This window comes from Lutjanus erythropterus, chromosome 3 (assembly GCF_056507025.1).
Source record: "Lutjanus erythropterus isolate fLutEry1 chromosome 3, fLutEry1.hap2, whole genome shotgun sequence".
In the NCBI taxonomy this organism is placed as follows: Eukaryota; Metazoa; Chordata; class Actinopteri; order Lutjaniformes; family Lutjanidae; genus Lutjanus; species Lutjanus erythropterus.
In genome coordinates, this window is record NC_139319.1 from 7,011,111 (window position 1) to 7,027,104 (window position 15,994).

A 15,994-nucleotide genomic window follows, 5' to 3' on the forward strand; every position below is an offset into this window, starting at 1 on the left:
GATTATAATAAAGAGAAAAGAGTTTAATGAGCAATCATGTGTATCGCGGAACTTTGCTGAGTGCCGAGAGTGCCGGGCAGAGCTGAGACACAGAGCCCTGTAGGAGAGGGTCGGTGGCAGAGTGGAGCTTCTGGAGGAAAAAGAAACACCGGAGTCCCTCTGATGCTGGCTACTTTACTGGTGGGAGGGGAGCTCAGAGTGAATGTTTCAAAGTTTTGGAATTAGAAAGAGGATTTATTGTCACTCCTGTGTTTCAGCCCGCTGCAGCAATGACCAAAGAAATCATGGAGCCACCGGACCAGCCAGACGCGAACTCTGCATTTGTTTTTTCAACTTTTGAGATGAAAAAGCAGTTTATTTTTAGTCCTGTCTCTCAACCCCTTTGCAGAAGCGATTCACAGCAATTACAAAGTCATGTTGTGAGAGTAAAGATAGGAGGCATGTAAAGGAAAGAATCAACGGTGGCGAGCCTCCTTTTTGTCCCCCTCCAGCAAGCTGTTGTGACACTGAGCTCATGTGTGCAGAAGAGCAGAGAGAAATACGTTTTTAAAACTCTCTTTATGTTCAGCTCTCAGTAATTCTGTATCTTCACACTGAGTCTTTATATTTTTAAACGTAGTTTCTCTCCTCTGTTGGTGTTTTTTGCTGTCAGGTGTCTGTTGTATTAAACACAGTTGCTCGCTCACGATTGTTGGTTGCACACATGAAACGCGTGCTGTTTGTCTGGTAGGAGGACACACAAGATGAAACCTAACTCAGGTAAGACTCAAAAATCATCCGTTTTTAAGGCTTTCCACCTACTGCAGCTTTAACTAGCTTTAAATCTGTCATGAATCAGGCACCTGCCAGCACTCCATTTACTGTCAGGCCTGTTGAGAGAGCTTTGTCCGTTTTTAGCTCTGTTCCTGTCTCACTGGCATGTATCCATCACCAGACGGCTCCACTGACCTGCTAGCTGACATTAGAGTCATCCTCTCCAGTATATGACCTGGCAGAGGTTGCAGAGCTGGACTCAAACAGGCCCCAGAGAAGTTAAAAGGCAGCGGTTTGAAGGAGGGCGAGGAGCACGCTAATGCACGAGAAGAAGAAGGAGGAAGAGGAAACAGGAGGCTAGTAGATTCAGCGGTCTTATCAATGTCCTCCAGGCTCTCCTCCTGACTCAACTGCTCCTCGCCCCCACTGCTGATGCCTGAATCCAGGCTGGGGAGCTCGGGGCTGTCAGCCTGCAGCTTCTGGACTTGCTCGTAACCAGAACAAACCTGAATGGACCCTTTGTCAACAATGCCTCCACTGCCTCCAAACAGCTTCTGAAAATCTACTTGTTTCGCCCTCCCACTCTCTCTCTCCTCGTTGCCTTCAGGCTCCTCATCATGGCTATCAGTCGCATTGATGCTGTCTGCCTCCAGGCTCTCTTGACTGACCTCTTCACCACTGCACACACCTGAGTCTAGACTCTGGAGCCTGAGGCGCTCAACCTGAGGCTTCTCCACCCTCTCATAGTCGGAAATTACCGGCATCGGCTCATTGTTCTTACTGCTTTTGGAGAGCAGCTGCAGGATCTCTACTCCTTTCCCCTTTCCTTCAACCCGATCCTCTTCTGCAGTTTTACTTTCACCCTGGCAAGTTACCGGTCCATAAGGCGTATCAGCACCACAGGGCTCCAGATTCCCCAGTGTGAATGAGGAGACGGGAAGAACAGGAGGACGCACTGCTGAGTAAACATGGTTGGAGAAGCTGGTACTGGTCGACCCACAGCTGCAGGGCGCAACGGCATCCAAAGTGGAGGTTAACTCCAAAGAGGCGATGTCCACTGTTTTCAACAGACTGGATCCACTCTGGTAGTAAGGACTCAACCAATTCTGGAGGAGAAAATGCAGAAAAGCAAGAGGAGGAAGTGGAAAGGTTAAAAATAAAAAGACTGTTTGGTTGCAAAGCTGCATTGAACTAAACAAGTGACAAGTAACAAGTGTCAAGTGCGTGGTGATGGTGGACGTGTTGGTTGTTCATATAATTGTCCTTTTATTATCTGCATTTCTGTCTTAAAAGCTTTTTAATGCATAATTTATATTGTTTGCAGTGTCTTTGTTATGACAACTTGACATTAATCAAGCCAAGAATGTCTTTGTTATGACAACTTGACCTTATCAAACTAAAAGAAACTGTCCAGCTTTATGTTTTAACATTACACAAAACTGTCATATGTGATTGGCTGTGACAGTGGCCGAGATGATTAGAGATGTGTCATGAATATTTTTCTTGACCTCAAGTAAAGTGGTACCATTTGGACTTCATAAAGATGTCATTAAATGTCATGAGGTCAGTTTGTTGACTGAGTACAGTACCAAGGTGGTTTGTATTACAGAGTTGCCTGAAGAACAAGTAGCTGTCAACTGAAAATTTTGGCTCAGGCTCACTGCTGTTGTCAGCTTTGTTTGCTGCTGTTTTCAGAATAAAAGCTATGATAAACCCATTGTATGCACCAAGTGACAGACAGACGGCGTTAGAGATGCGCTGGAGAAGAAAGTTCTCAGTTAAAAGACAAGTGAGCATACATATGGTGCCTGACAAATGAATGCATCTGCTGAATGTGATAATATGCTCACTATAAAAAATACATTAATGTTGTGTTTGCCGCTTGTTTTGCTGCCCCCAAGTGGATAAAAAATACTAGGTCTAACTTGCTCTAACACAGTTTTTACAGTACAGTAAAGCTACATTATAAGAAATCAAATGTTGCTGAATTCAAGACAGTTGAATAAAGTTTGCACTGTAAATCAATTCTCTGTTTTTACTAAGATTAGTCTGCCACAAGAAGAAAAAGAAGATTTCATAAGCTCACCTCAAAATTTGCATCCTTCAGGAAGGACTTTGCTGGGTTCGGTACAGGCGGATTTCCGATTCTCTTGACCATGTAAATCCTAAAAGACGGAAATGCATAATCTTAAAGAAAAAAATACTGGGAAAAAATATACTGTACTTGTACACTGAAGATCAAAATTTCACATATTTTTGCATCACGTGTGATAGAAAGTGCTTGGTGTGGATGAGTCTTACCAGGTGGTTTTGTCAGTCTTAACCAGTATGATTAACAAGGCAAATGCTACTGCGAATGCAATGCTGCCAAAAACACTCATAGGAACATCTAGGAAACACAGAAGAGATCATGGCACGTGAGTGATTAACATACTGTATTTATCCCATTGTATGAATACAGATCTGGGCATGATTTTCATGTAATTATCCTGGTACACAAAGAGAAAATTAGTTAGTCATATCTAAAGCATGCTGTGAGCAGAGAGCCATATTCTGCCAAGAAATCCTTGTAATTCTTAAAAACTGGACCTTTAAGACTGAGGATTTGTCCCATTCACCCAAAGTACACTGCGTGGCCAAAAAAAAAAAAAAGAAAAAAAAAAAGTCACACTCTGAGGCGTCATTAGACTGCCTTTATTTTTCATTACAGCATGCATTCACCATGGCATTGTTTCAATAACATTTATTTCTGTCCAGAGTTGCATTAATTTTTCTCCAACATCCAAGAGAGTCTGACCGCAACGTAAAGTCTTCTCCGGCACATCCCAAAGATTCTCAGTCGGGTTAAGGTCTGGACTCTGTGGAGGCCAATCCATGTGTGAAAATGATGTCTCATGCTCCGTGAACCACTCTTAAACAATCCGAGCCTGATGCCAATAATCTGACCCTTCTGAAACAGAGTAACATCTTCTCCACGACCAGAGGATACGTCTTCTGACATGGTTGTTTACAAAATGAGAAGCTCCTCACTGCATCAGTTAGGGTTAAATAACTTGTTGCCTGCTGAAACATATTAATCGCTGCAGTAATTATCAAATGGAAATCTCTTGCCTGTTTGCTTAGATAAATCCAGGTGGCGATTTTTTTTTTTTGTCCAGGCAGTGTATACTGTGGTGTATGACCAGTTATTTACTGGTGAGATGGGATATGTCAAAATGTAAACATAAATTGAGTGATGTGTATTATGAAAAAAGTGAATAAGCATATTTCATATGATAAACAGCTTTTCCTTTAAAGGGGCAGTTCATCCTAAAATCAAAAATCCATATTTTTCCCCTGGCTTGTAGTGCTATTTATCCATCTCTACTGTTGTGGTGTTATTAATGTATTTTTTTTGGCGCTTTGAGCAACACAGGACTTGTGCTATTTAGTCTCATTATATTGGAGAGAAGGCAGAAATCTCTATGTCGTCCAGAACAACACCAAAAAAACAGATGATTAAAAAGCACTTCATACCAGGGGGAAAGGATTTTTGATTTTAGGGTAACCTGTCCCTTTAATATTTTGTGTCCATCAGGTTTCCTTCCCAGGACTTCAAGACTTTCATAACATGTTGCTGAATTTGTTAACTCAGACCAGTTAGCTTTGTTCATATTTGGCGACCTTTACCTGATTGTGGCAGTGGTGGTTTGGTTGTTGGTTGACGTTGCTGGTTACCAATGGCTGACACCCATGATACAGTGGGGCTCCAGTCACTCCAGGTTGAGAAATGGTCTTTTTCTGCAGGCTGGACTCGAACGCGTGCCTCGTACGTCTCATTCTGTATCAGCTGATCTTTGTCCAGCGTCGCTGTGCAGTTCGAAACACAATCCTTGAATATATTACATTCTTTCTGCACGAAGGGATCCTGATGAGGAAGAAACAAATGTGTGGATGTTTATTAGACAAATCCTCACTTTCATGTCTGTTCAGTTATTTGTGCTCGGATAAAACCACACGGCATGAATTATTTATAAAACTCATTTAACGTTCACTCTCAAGATTAGAACACACTCATCTCTAACATAGGACGCTCATTTATGCAGTCAAATAGACAAAACATATATACATACATATAAAACATATATACATACACTCCATGACTGACTCGCCAGTTTCCACTGCAGTTGGGAGCTGTAAAGATCAAATCTTATATTCCTTATAACTTCAGACAACCAGGAAACGCCAGTAAAGTTTGCATCAGGCTTGATTTCAGGCTTCGGTAGAGGATTCAGCTTTACTGCAACACACATGCTTCGTTTTAGGTCATCATGAATAGCTCACAAGGTAACTTATGAGGGGGAAATGTATTATTCATTGTACTCACTGTGACAGGCTGGCCTGTAGGAAATGTTCAAGATTTGCTTCCCAGTGTTACACGTCAGATTAATGGTCAGTTTATCCCCAACCAGAAACTGAGAACATAATAATAAAGAAGATAATAAGAAAAGAATATCATATAATAATAATCAGTATATTGATTGATTAAGTAGGTAAAAACAAATAACAGAACAGCTACAACAGTCTGGTGTAATATGGTATATATAATATAGATCTATTGCTCTGCCCGACTTCAGCATTCGGGGAACTACGCGACACAGCCAATTAGCTTAGCATTAAAGCTGTTCCCATTCATTGTTCCCTCTTTGACTGGCTGATTGATTGATTGGTAAAAGATAATATCATAGACTTTTACATTGTTATAATCATGTCATCACACCATCCATCCACAAGCCTGCAAAAGTGGTACCATTTGGACTCGTCATGAAGATGCCATTAACTGTTATAAGACCAGTTTGGCAACAGAGTGCAGTACCTTATGTTATGTTGTCATGGTTAATATCAAATTGTCACAACAAAGACATCTCAAACAATGTCAACTTTGCATTAAAATGACATAATTGACCAAATGTTGTTTAATGACAATGGTCATAAACATTCATAAAGACACCATCATGTTCTTGATAGTTGTTATGACATGGTTACGACAGTGTAATGCACACCCATTCTAATAAATTTCTACCATTCTTTCTTCTCTAAATTGTACACATATTGAATTGATTTTTTCCAAACACAGTCTGGTAACTGAAATCTTTGGTTAGCTCCTCAGACTCACATTCCACTTGCGTCTGAAGACCAAGTCGCACGTCTTTCGCTTTGCGGGCTCCAGCTCACAGGAACTGCTGTATGAATTACTGTATCCATTTCCTCTGTAGAAAAAAATATATAATTTCATTTTGCTGCACTTGTAATGTTATTTGCATTCATTATAACTGTATATTTGAATCTACTCTAAGGACACATGTCCAGTTTTTCTTTTTATTTTAACTGCTGTCCTTACTTATGCACCCTGCTGGCGTTTATTGTGCACACAGTGTCTGCATGCTCAGTCACAAATGTGCTGTTCCACTCACAGCTGATGGTACGATAGAAGTCAGTAAAGCAAGGCAGATCTGTGGGAAATAATGGAGATGAGATCAGATGAACCAGATGAAATCAAGAGCTGTTTTTTTTTATTCTTGTATAACAAATGCTATTGAAATCAAATATGCTTGCTAAAAAATATAAAAATTTAGATTAAAAAATCATTAACCTTTATCTGGTTGGCTGGGACAATTATTCTCGCTGCTGGCGCAGACATGAGGCAGAACAAGAAGAAGAAACAGAAGGGAGGTTTTCTTATTTCTCTCCATTTATCGTGCTGTCAATCTTCTTTTTTGGAGAGATCTCACACAACCGGGATGGTTGGTTTCCAAAGCTGAATGAGTCGGAGATGTGGGCATTTGATAGATTGTTCTTGCTTCAGGCTGTAACTCTCTGCTTCCTCCTCCTTTTCATCCTGTACAGATGAAAAGATAGAACTCTTGGCAAGTGGCAAAGAGATCACATACTGTATGTTCCTCTGCTCCTTTATGTTGTGGTATTTGTCAGAGTTTATTTCTGCACACACACACACACGCACGCACGCACGCACGCACACACACACACACACACACACACACACACACACACACAGCTCCTGACCACAAATACAGCAAGAAACACCAACAGGTGATCACAATATTTTTGTTTCAGTACCAACTTGTTTCACAGATATGTTCATGCACATAGCACACATATACACACACTGGCCACTTCACTAGGTTCACACCTTGCTAGCATCAAGTTGGACCCCCTTTCACCTGTAGAACTGCCTCAATTCATCATGGTATAGATTCAACAAGGTGCTGGAAACATTCCTCAGAGATTTTGGTCCATATTGACATGATAGCATCACGCACTTGCTGCAGATTTGTCAGCTGCACACCCATGATGCGGATCTCCTGTTCCACCACATCCTAAAAGGTGCTCTATTTTTACAAGGAGGCCATTGGAGTACAGTGAACTCACTGTCATGTTCAAGAAACCAGTTTGCGATGATTTGAGCTTTATGACATGGCGCGTTATCCTGCTGGAAGTAGCCATCAAAAGATGGGTACACTGTGGTCATAAAGGGACAGCAACAATGCTCAGACAGGTCATGACATTTAAACAATGCTCACTTGGTACTAAGGGGCCCAAAGTGGGCCAGGAAAATATCCCCCACACTGTTACACCACCAGCAGCAGCCTGAACCATTGATACAAGGCAGGATAGATTCATGCTTTCATGCTGTTTACACCAAATTCTCACCCTACCATCTGAATGTTGCAACAGACACTCATCAGATCATTCAACGTATTTCCAGTCTTCTATTGTCCAGTTTTGGTGAGCCCGTGTAATTCTAGCCTCAGTTTCCTGTCCTAGCTGACAGGAGCGGCGCCCAATGTGGTCTTCTGCTGCTGTAGCCAAAGGTTTGACGTGTTGTGCATTCAGAGATGTTCTCCTGCATACCTTAGTTGTAATGAGTGGTTATTTGAGTCACTGTTGCCTTTCTGTCATCTCGAACCAGCCTGACCATCCTCCTCTGACCTCTGGCATCAACAAAGTAGAGAACTGCCGCTCACTGGATATTTTCTCTTTTTCAGATCATTCTCTATAAACACTAGAGATGGCTGTTCCTGAAATACTCAGACCAGCCTGTCTAGCACCAACAACCATGCCACATTCAAAGTCATTTAAATCACCTTTCTTCCCCATGCAAACAGTTTCTCCCAAGGGATGGATAAAATATTATAAAGTAACCCTGACCCTAATTAGTGTGCATGTAAACATAGCCACTCGTTACTTCAACACCTTTTGACCTGATGCAACCACTGACAAGACAATCAAGGCCCACAATGGAAATATATTCCATTATCCATCCATTGTCTATAACCATTTATGGAGCCGATCACAGCTGACATTGGCTGAGAGGCGGGACACACCCTGGACAGATCACCAGTTCATCCAGTCACTCTCACATTTACACCTAAAGGCAATTTAGACCCACCAATTAACCTATTAACCTTTAACTGAACCAGACTTGTGCACTACTTGAAATGATTTTTACATGAGAAAAAAGAACCATCAGTAGTGTCAGTCGCAGCAGCTGATACACAAATAATCATGTTGTTAGTAAATCACAGTCTTTTTCATTAGATGTGGGTGCACAGCTCTGCACAACCAAATGAACTGCAGTGAAACTGAACAACCGCCACCTTGGCTTTATAGACAAACAGTCATCACACCAGTGACTCATAAAAAAAGTAGGAAAATATCCCACATTTTAGTGGAGCCGCTGCCTGCAGGCTCAGGTATCACATCCTGTCTCACCACCTCACAGTACATGAAATGCCACCTCAGACACAGACATAATCTTAAATACAGGCATGTACTTAAGTGCCTTACCTGCCAGTGAAGCTGCTCAGTCGGGATCTGCTTTAAAGTGCTACCTATTAACCTTTAACTGAATCAGACTTGTGCACTACTTGAGAAAAAAGAACCATCAGTAGTGTCAGTCGCAGCAGCTGATACACAAATAATCATGCTGTTAGTAAATCGCAGTCTGTTTCATTAGATGTAGGTGCACAGCTCTGCACAACCAAATGAACTGCAGTGAAACTGAACAGTCATCACACCAGTGACTCATAAAAAAAATGTAGGAAAATGCATGCCTGCAGGCTCAGGTATCACATCCCGTCTCACTTGATGATACCTCACAGTACATGATATGCCACCTCGGACACAGACATAATCTTAAATACAGGCGTGTACTGAAGCTGCTCAGTCGGGATCTGCTTTAAAGCGTTGCCTTCATTCCATTTGATGCCCTGTGACAAACATCAGATAAATTACCTTTTTTTTCCTCTCACAAAAAAACACCACACCATAAAGAGGAACAACAGAAGATAGAGTCTGCTCTCTTTGAAGGCCAGCGCTTAGAAATTTTATCACAAATCAAAATCAGTCTCTTAAGTCCGCTCTTGGTTTAAATCCACCCCCACCCACAACCAACACTTCGAGTGTGAAAGATGTAAAAAATAGAAGTCTTCACCTTGAGCAAAACATCACCTCTAATCTTAAATACATGCATGAAATATGTACTTTAATGACCCGTTGGAGAATCTGCTCAGTCGGGATCTGCTTTAAAGCATCGCCTTCATTCCATTTGATGCCCTTTGACACACATCAGACAAATGACCTTTTTTTCTTCTCACTAAAAAGGGCAAACCGCCGCACCATAAAGAGGAAAGACAGAAGATAACATCTGCTCTCTCTGAACGTCAGTACATAGAAATTTAGTCACAAAGAAACATCAGTCTTTGAAAAGTCTTCTCTCAGTTTAAAACCAACATCGCCCACAACCAACACTTCAAGTGTCAAAGTTACGAAAATAAAAGTCTTCACTTCTGCATATGTGCAATAATTCAACTGTTTATTTCGCTGTGCAATTATAATAATTCAAACAAATCCAAATACACTAACCTCACAACAGTAATCCACTACTCCTCAGTGCAGGCAGCCTACACTAGCAAGGTGTTTACTCTCACTGATTCATTAAACTTGAATTTTGTTTAATACAATCATGGTAATCACAGCAAAATATGAGGGTACCTTACACCTGTAAAAGTAGAGAAATTAGATTTGAAATAAAGTAGATTTACCTAAAAGATATCGCATTATCCTGGTTATGCCACAGGTGAGCAAAAACAAGTCAGCCGTAATCTTTTTTCAGTTAGTTTAACTGAAAGTCAGGTCAGTTTCAGTAAGAGTTATCCTCTGATAAGGAAGCATCAAGTAACATTTTGTTACTGTGGTTAACCTCAGTTCAACATATCTTATGAAGTGACGTACAAAGGTGAGTCAACTGTTTACCGGAGCTCTGTTTGTGCTTTTTATAAACAGGTATTTTCCACTGCAATGGTAAACTTGAAAACATGTGCAAAATCTGGACAAGTAGACCCCAGTTTCTGTTCCTTTTCCCACTTCCAACTCAATCAGCTGACTGAGGGCTTTCCGTTCAACCTATCACATTTAGCCACGACCTGTGAGCCAGTCATGTTGTTACTGTCAAACTTTAATACTGTTCCTTCTCTGCTGCTGTCAGCTGTCATTTTAGCGTCAGATCGATTCAAATCTCCTCCACCCCCAGTTCTCATCACAACCAGCACCCGTGGGTCCCTCCACTGAGCTCATCACCACCACCAGTGTCTAGACAGCTCGTGGCATTACAACCTACTTTAAATAATGACATCACAATGGGGTCTAACCAAAGAGCCAAATACTCCTCTCATATTTCTTCAACTTTCCTATTGATCACTGTGTCAAATTAATTAATCTGATTACTCACTAAGCCTCTTTTTCTGTTAAGTCTCCCTCATTGAACTTCTTTCAAGTAATTTAGAATTAATAATAGATGATGTTTGGTAAATCACAACAGTGAGACCAAGTAGAATCATACAATGGGTTGGGTGACCCGTAAAAAATATATTTATATAAATTCATGGGTGCAGGCACAAGTGAAAAATTAAATAACTGCAGGCGGGCAGCAGGCAACAATCATAGCATAACACACGCAATGAGCAGTATTTTCAACATTTCTATCCAGTAATGCAGTAATATCAACTCTAATCAACCGGCAGGATTTTATTGTGAAAGGCTGCAAAACAACATTTGACCCCACATCCTTCATCCATTCTGGAGCTTCAAAAGGTGTATAAGTGTGCTTCAGTGTAAAACATAACCAGTTTCATGTCTGCATGACATTTACAGTTCATATGTTGTATTGCTTTTTGCAGGCAATCATGTAAAATAAACTGTTTACACATGAAGCCTCCTTTCAGAGGTCAGTCAGACTGTCTATATATTGCATGCTCTCGTGCTTTCACTTCTTGAATCAGTGCATCTGTTTCCTCACTGGAAAATCTTTTCTCTTTGTTTCCTCCTGGTAAGTCCCCTGTCATGCTGCTCCTGATGCACATGCTTCTTAAAGGTGATGAGAGTTAACTTTCTGATTGTTGATGAATTGACCCTTCGCTAAGCCCCACAACCAAACAGCAACTGTCCAATTATTGCCAAAAGTTTGCAACAGTAACAAGGGCTGTCAAGCTTTCTATTTCTCTACACGATGAAGCGATGTGCAGGAGGCTCGGAGATGAGTGATACTCAGCGTTTCATGAGGGTGGACAGTAGCGTTTCGCAAAAGCATGAAACAGGAGCACACATTTGGAGAATGGATTAAACTCATCTGCTTGAACATTAGCCACAATTGTTAGCATACTAGCTGCAGTAACTTGTAACTTGCACCAAACTTGTTAGATATCACTGCATCTGTATTTGTTCTGTGAGGGTTTGAGAAGGAGAACCTATTCTCTAACCTATTCTTTCAAGGCAGCACTTTGAAACAGTAATCCACACTTTTTTGATCACTAGGCTGGATTACTATAATGCACTTTATGTGGGGGTTAGTGGGTCCTCCGTCGCCCGTCTTCAGGTGGTGCAAAATGCTGCTGCAATTCTTTTAACTGGCACACGTAAACATGAGCACATTTCCCCCATTTTAGCCTCACTTCACTGGCTGCCCATACATTTCAGGATCAGTTTTAAAATTCTTTTATTTACTTTTAAATCCCTCAATGGTCTCGCCCCGCCCTACCTCTCCGAGCTGCTGCAGCCTTATACACCCCTTCGCTCTCTCAGGTCAGCTGATCAACTGCTCCTAAGTGTACCGAAAACTAAGCGCAAGCTCAGAGGTGACAGTGCCTTTGCTGTAGCAGCTCCTAAAATCCAATCTTAAAACCATCTTTTTCCTTGGCTTTTAACACCATGTGAGATGTTGAATGTATTGTTATTTTTATTTGTTTATTGTTTATTTTATTTATATTTATTGATTTAGATTTATTTTTATTTGTTTATTGTTTATTTATTGTTTTAAATTGTATAGCTGTTTTATGTCTTTTAATCTATTGTACAGCACTTTGGTCCACTGTGGTTGTTTTAAAGTGCTTTACAAATAAAGTTGGATTGGATTGGAGGATGTGAGCTAATGCAGAATCAAAGTGGGTTGATGACAGTGCATCTCACTCTCTCTCGCTGTCTCAGCTCTAAGGTGGGTTAGCTTAGCTCTTATCCTGGCTTTCTTCCACAATTGCGGTCCAGCTGGTCTGGCTGGGTGACCCATCTCAAAGTCTGCTGCATGAGCTGCTGAGTGTATTTCTGTCATCAATTATGTCTGCCATATTTCACTATCCAACCAATATTTACTGAGAAAAAATAGCCTCAGTCTTTTAGCATTTATGTTATATCATGTGTGCAGCCGTTGGGCACAGCTGATAGGTCTGTCCTGCACTTTCAACTTGCATTTTAGATTAGTGTAACATAGGGCCATCATAGTCAGGCTGGACAGTCCACCAAATTCCCCAGCTAAAGGTCAGTAGTTATCCAATATTTCCCAAGTATAGTTGGAGATTTGAGTGACTCACTTCTGTTGGCCACATTTCATGATCAGTAAATGATAATGTGAGAAGCCTCACTGGGGAAGCAATACTTTGAATCACACTTACAAATCAAAAACGTTTTTTATTCTCCACTGCCACTGTCAACTACACAGACTACCTCTTTCTAATCCCTTTTACTGAGATGTGTTTTCATTTTATATGTTCTGACATTTGGACTTCCCCTAACTTGCTCTCTCTCTCTCTCTCTCTCTCTTTGCTCTCTGTTTCACATAGACATGGACGGAAACAACCACAAACTACACACAAAGATAATATACACAAAACCCACTTCCTAACCCCTTTCTATTCCCAGAAGGCTACTGTCACTTCTAAAAAAGAAAACAGCTCATTCACTACCCAGCAAGTATCCTCCATCTTTCTTGCTTCTTATAAATACTGATACTGATCATGCTGGCAGGCGGAAAATAAGCTAGTCTCAGTCTTGCTAGCACTTAGATGCACTTCATCTCCATGAAGTCAAAATCGATGTGTTTTTATTGCATATATATTGTCCTTTAAGTCACCTATATGTCAGTATCTGACCCAACACTGACAAAAACAATGTATGTATTATAAGGTATTTTTGAGGATAATGAGTCTTTTCCTGGAAAATGATGAAAAGCTGTTGATGACTCATCCTGCACTCAGAAGCATTACAAAATTTGCATCCAGTCAAACACCTTCCTGCTCATTAAACAGTAGAGCATAGAAGAAGAATACATCCATTCACTGGAGGGGACTGGTGTTTTTGGGGAGCCGGCGTCACTGAACAAAGGCACAACATTATAACTTTATTCACTGATTTGGGTGAAACTAGATTAAATTTTATGGAGAAAATATTTCTGCAGAGATTCCTAATGGATAGATAGTTTTAGCTTAATTGTTGCTAAAATAAGTGACTGTAACTCTTAGCTGTTAAGCTAGCTGCCTTTGACGACCTACAGGTAACACAGTTCCAAGGCCGTTTACAGAGTTTCCTGCTGGAAAGTTAGCTTTACTTGTCGGCAAGGTAATTTAGCTAACTGCTAACTGCCGCCAGCTCGGTTAGCTGTGACGCAGCCCTGGAGTGCCAGGAGCCAAAACTGGCAAGATTTATTTTTCAACAGTGACTTGTAAGTTTTGGAAGACATAGAAATGTCTCCTGCCAATATGTTAAGAGTCAAGGTCTTGTTGCAGTAGCCTTATTATTTTTATGATTAAGATTATTTTTTATATAAATTGTCTTGGGACTTGAGGTCAGTTCAGTTGAGTTCAATACAACTTGATCTAGAGGCAGTTTGTTGGAGCAGCTTGACACATACAACAGTAACATACAAACAAGTCATGATGGCAGAGAGGAAATGTGGAATACAATCTGTAAATAATGCTAATAAATAGAGTTGGTATTAAAACACGGTAAAAATGTCATGTAAAAACATGGACCAACCATGACAATAATTAAAAACAAAGAAACAAAACTACAAGGCATTCAGTAGACGGATTGCGGGGGAAATGAAAGATTCATATTTCAGTGAAGTACAAACAACACACAGGGCCAAAAAATACCTGTCAGTCTGGTTATGAAGGTAAGACTGAAAAAGTGTGGGTTGATGGTGAGAGAAATTAACATGAGTTGCAACAGCGGCATGTAGCATGTAGGAGTAAGCAGTCTAAACTGAAACAGCAACAGCGACATGACTAATCAGTAGAACGAGAATGTGGGCATTTCAAGTAAGTCATTATCCTTTTCAATCAACACGAATTCAGCCACTGACTTACGTTTCACAAATATTTCACCAGCATAACTCTTACTTTGGTACAAAGTGAAAAATTTCATGCCAAACTATCTTCATTAGTCGGTATTTTTTAAAAGAATAATGTTAGGTGGTTTTAAATGGTCACTGGGGTCAAACTTAGTAGGAAAAAGTTCATAGACGTGGCTGTGTGTCAGCCTCTGAATGCTCTGTTTTTAAAGATTTGGCTAAAAAAAATTTCCTGATTACAAAAAAGGGCCTTAGAGTTCAAATTACCACATCAAACATTGCGATCATTTTACTCACTCACCTCTATAATCTATCATCAGAAACAGCCCCATGAACAAAGACAACTCACTTAATCGTCTTCTCCATCAGCAGAACCACTTCTGCTAGAGCATAATTTCCTGTCAAACTCATTCATTCATGACACCAAAAAAGAAATCAGATCTATATCATCATATCTCTTGACCAGAGTTGATGTATAAGAGCTTACCTGTCCGACGTCTTTCTGTCCAGGTCTCTTCACCTTACATGATCGTCGCTCACATCTAAAATGATCGATCAGTGGTTTCTTTGTCTGTACACTCATTCAGTATGCACTGAAACTTTTGTTCCCCTTCAAAAACTACACTCCCTGGTGTCAAGAAAAGTGACGTATAGGAAAGGTTTCAGAGGTTTGTGTGGTTTCTCCTATATGTGATATGCTATCTGTGTTTCAAGAACAAGTATGGTATAGAGTAACAATCCCTTTCCGTGTTTGCTCTCTCTCTCTCTCTCTCTCTCTCTCTCTCTCTCTCTCTCTCTCTCTCTCTCTCTCTCTCTCTTTGTTGCCCTGCTTTGTTTCTTTCTGTTCCCTTTTTACTACTGTTCGTTGCACGACTTCACTTTCAGGCACCATAGAAACTGACTTGTTTGATTGTTGCCTCTTCAAAATATCATTGTTTTACAGCCACATGTGGTGAGAAGTAATATTGTTGTTGGCTTTCCCAAACTAGAACTTAAAATGCCCTTAAAGTGTTAGTTCACCCGAAAATGAGAATTCAGTCATTATCTACTCACCGTCATGCAGATTGAAAGTCAGGTTTAGCTTTTTAGGCGGCCAGTTTTCAATCTTAAAAAAAAAAGCCCCCTTACTGCTCCTCTGGTCTAATGAAAGTCTCCTAAAGACCCAGCATGCCATGCTGACTTAAAATAATACACACCAGGATTTTAGTCCAGATCTTCACTGTAGATCTTTAGATTGGAGCCACGTTTATATGCGCATGCACATCGTCTGAACTGGGTGTGTGTGGTATGACAGTGTGGGAACGGCATGTTGGGACTTTAAGAGACTTGGATTACTCCAGATGAGCAGTATGTACGTGGTCACCATTAACTTGCATTGTTTAGGAGATTTTGCAGTACTGTTACAGTCCTGTGAAACTCCATACTTAAAAAAGACTAAACCCGAAGTTCAATCAGCATAAAGGTGAGTGGATAATGACTGAATTTTCATTTTTGGGTGAACTATCCCTTTAAATAACCACATATTTTGCCCCTTGCCTGTAGTGCTATTTATCAATCGAGATG

The 15,994-nt window shown here is 40.6% G+C and overlaps 1 protein-coding gene across 1 annotated transcript; it reads right to left on the reverse strand.

The window, feature by feature from the left end:
- Positions 1–699: 699 nt before the first annotated feature.
- LOC146329545 (uncharacterized) lies at positions 700–15,166 on the reverse strand. Its single transcript, XM_084714440.1, has 8 exons — positions 14,919–15,166; positions 6,386–6,631; positions 6,134–6,245; positions 5,909–6,002; positions 4,423–4,672; positions 3,055–3,142; positions 2,840–2,918; positions 700–1,859 (listed from the first exon to the last, which is right to left on the reverse strand). The coding sequence occupies exons 2-8, from the start codon at positions 6,483–6,485 to the stop codon at positions 894–896; spliced, it is 1,689 nt and encodes a 562-aa protein (XP_084570566.1). The 5' UTR covers positions 6,486–6,631; positions 14,919–15,166; the 3' UTR covers positions 700–893.
- Positions 15,167–15,994: the final 828 nt, after the last annotated feature.

Coding starts and splice junctions, on each gene's coding strand:
- LOC146329545 (XM_084714440.1), bottom strand. CDS start 6,485: ATGGAGAGAAATAAGAAAACCTCCCTTCTGTTTCTTCTTCTTGTTCTG. Junction 6,246..6,385: donor TCCCAGCCAACCAGATAAAG/GTTAATGATTTT, acceptor TATTTCCCACAG/ATCTGCCTTGCTTTACTGAC. Junction 1,860..2,839: donor TGAAGGATGCAAATTTTGAG/GTGAGCTTATGA, acceptor TTTCTCCTCCAG/AATTGGTTGAGTCCTTACTA.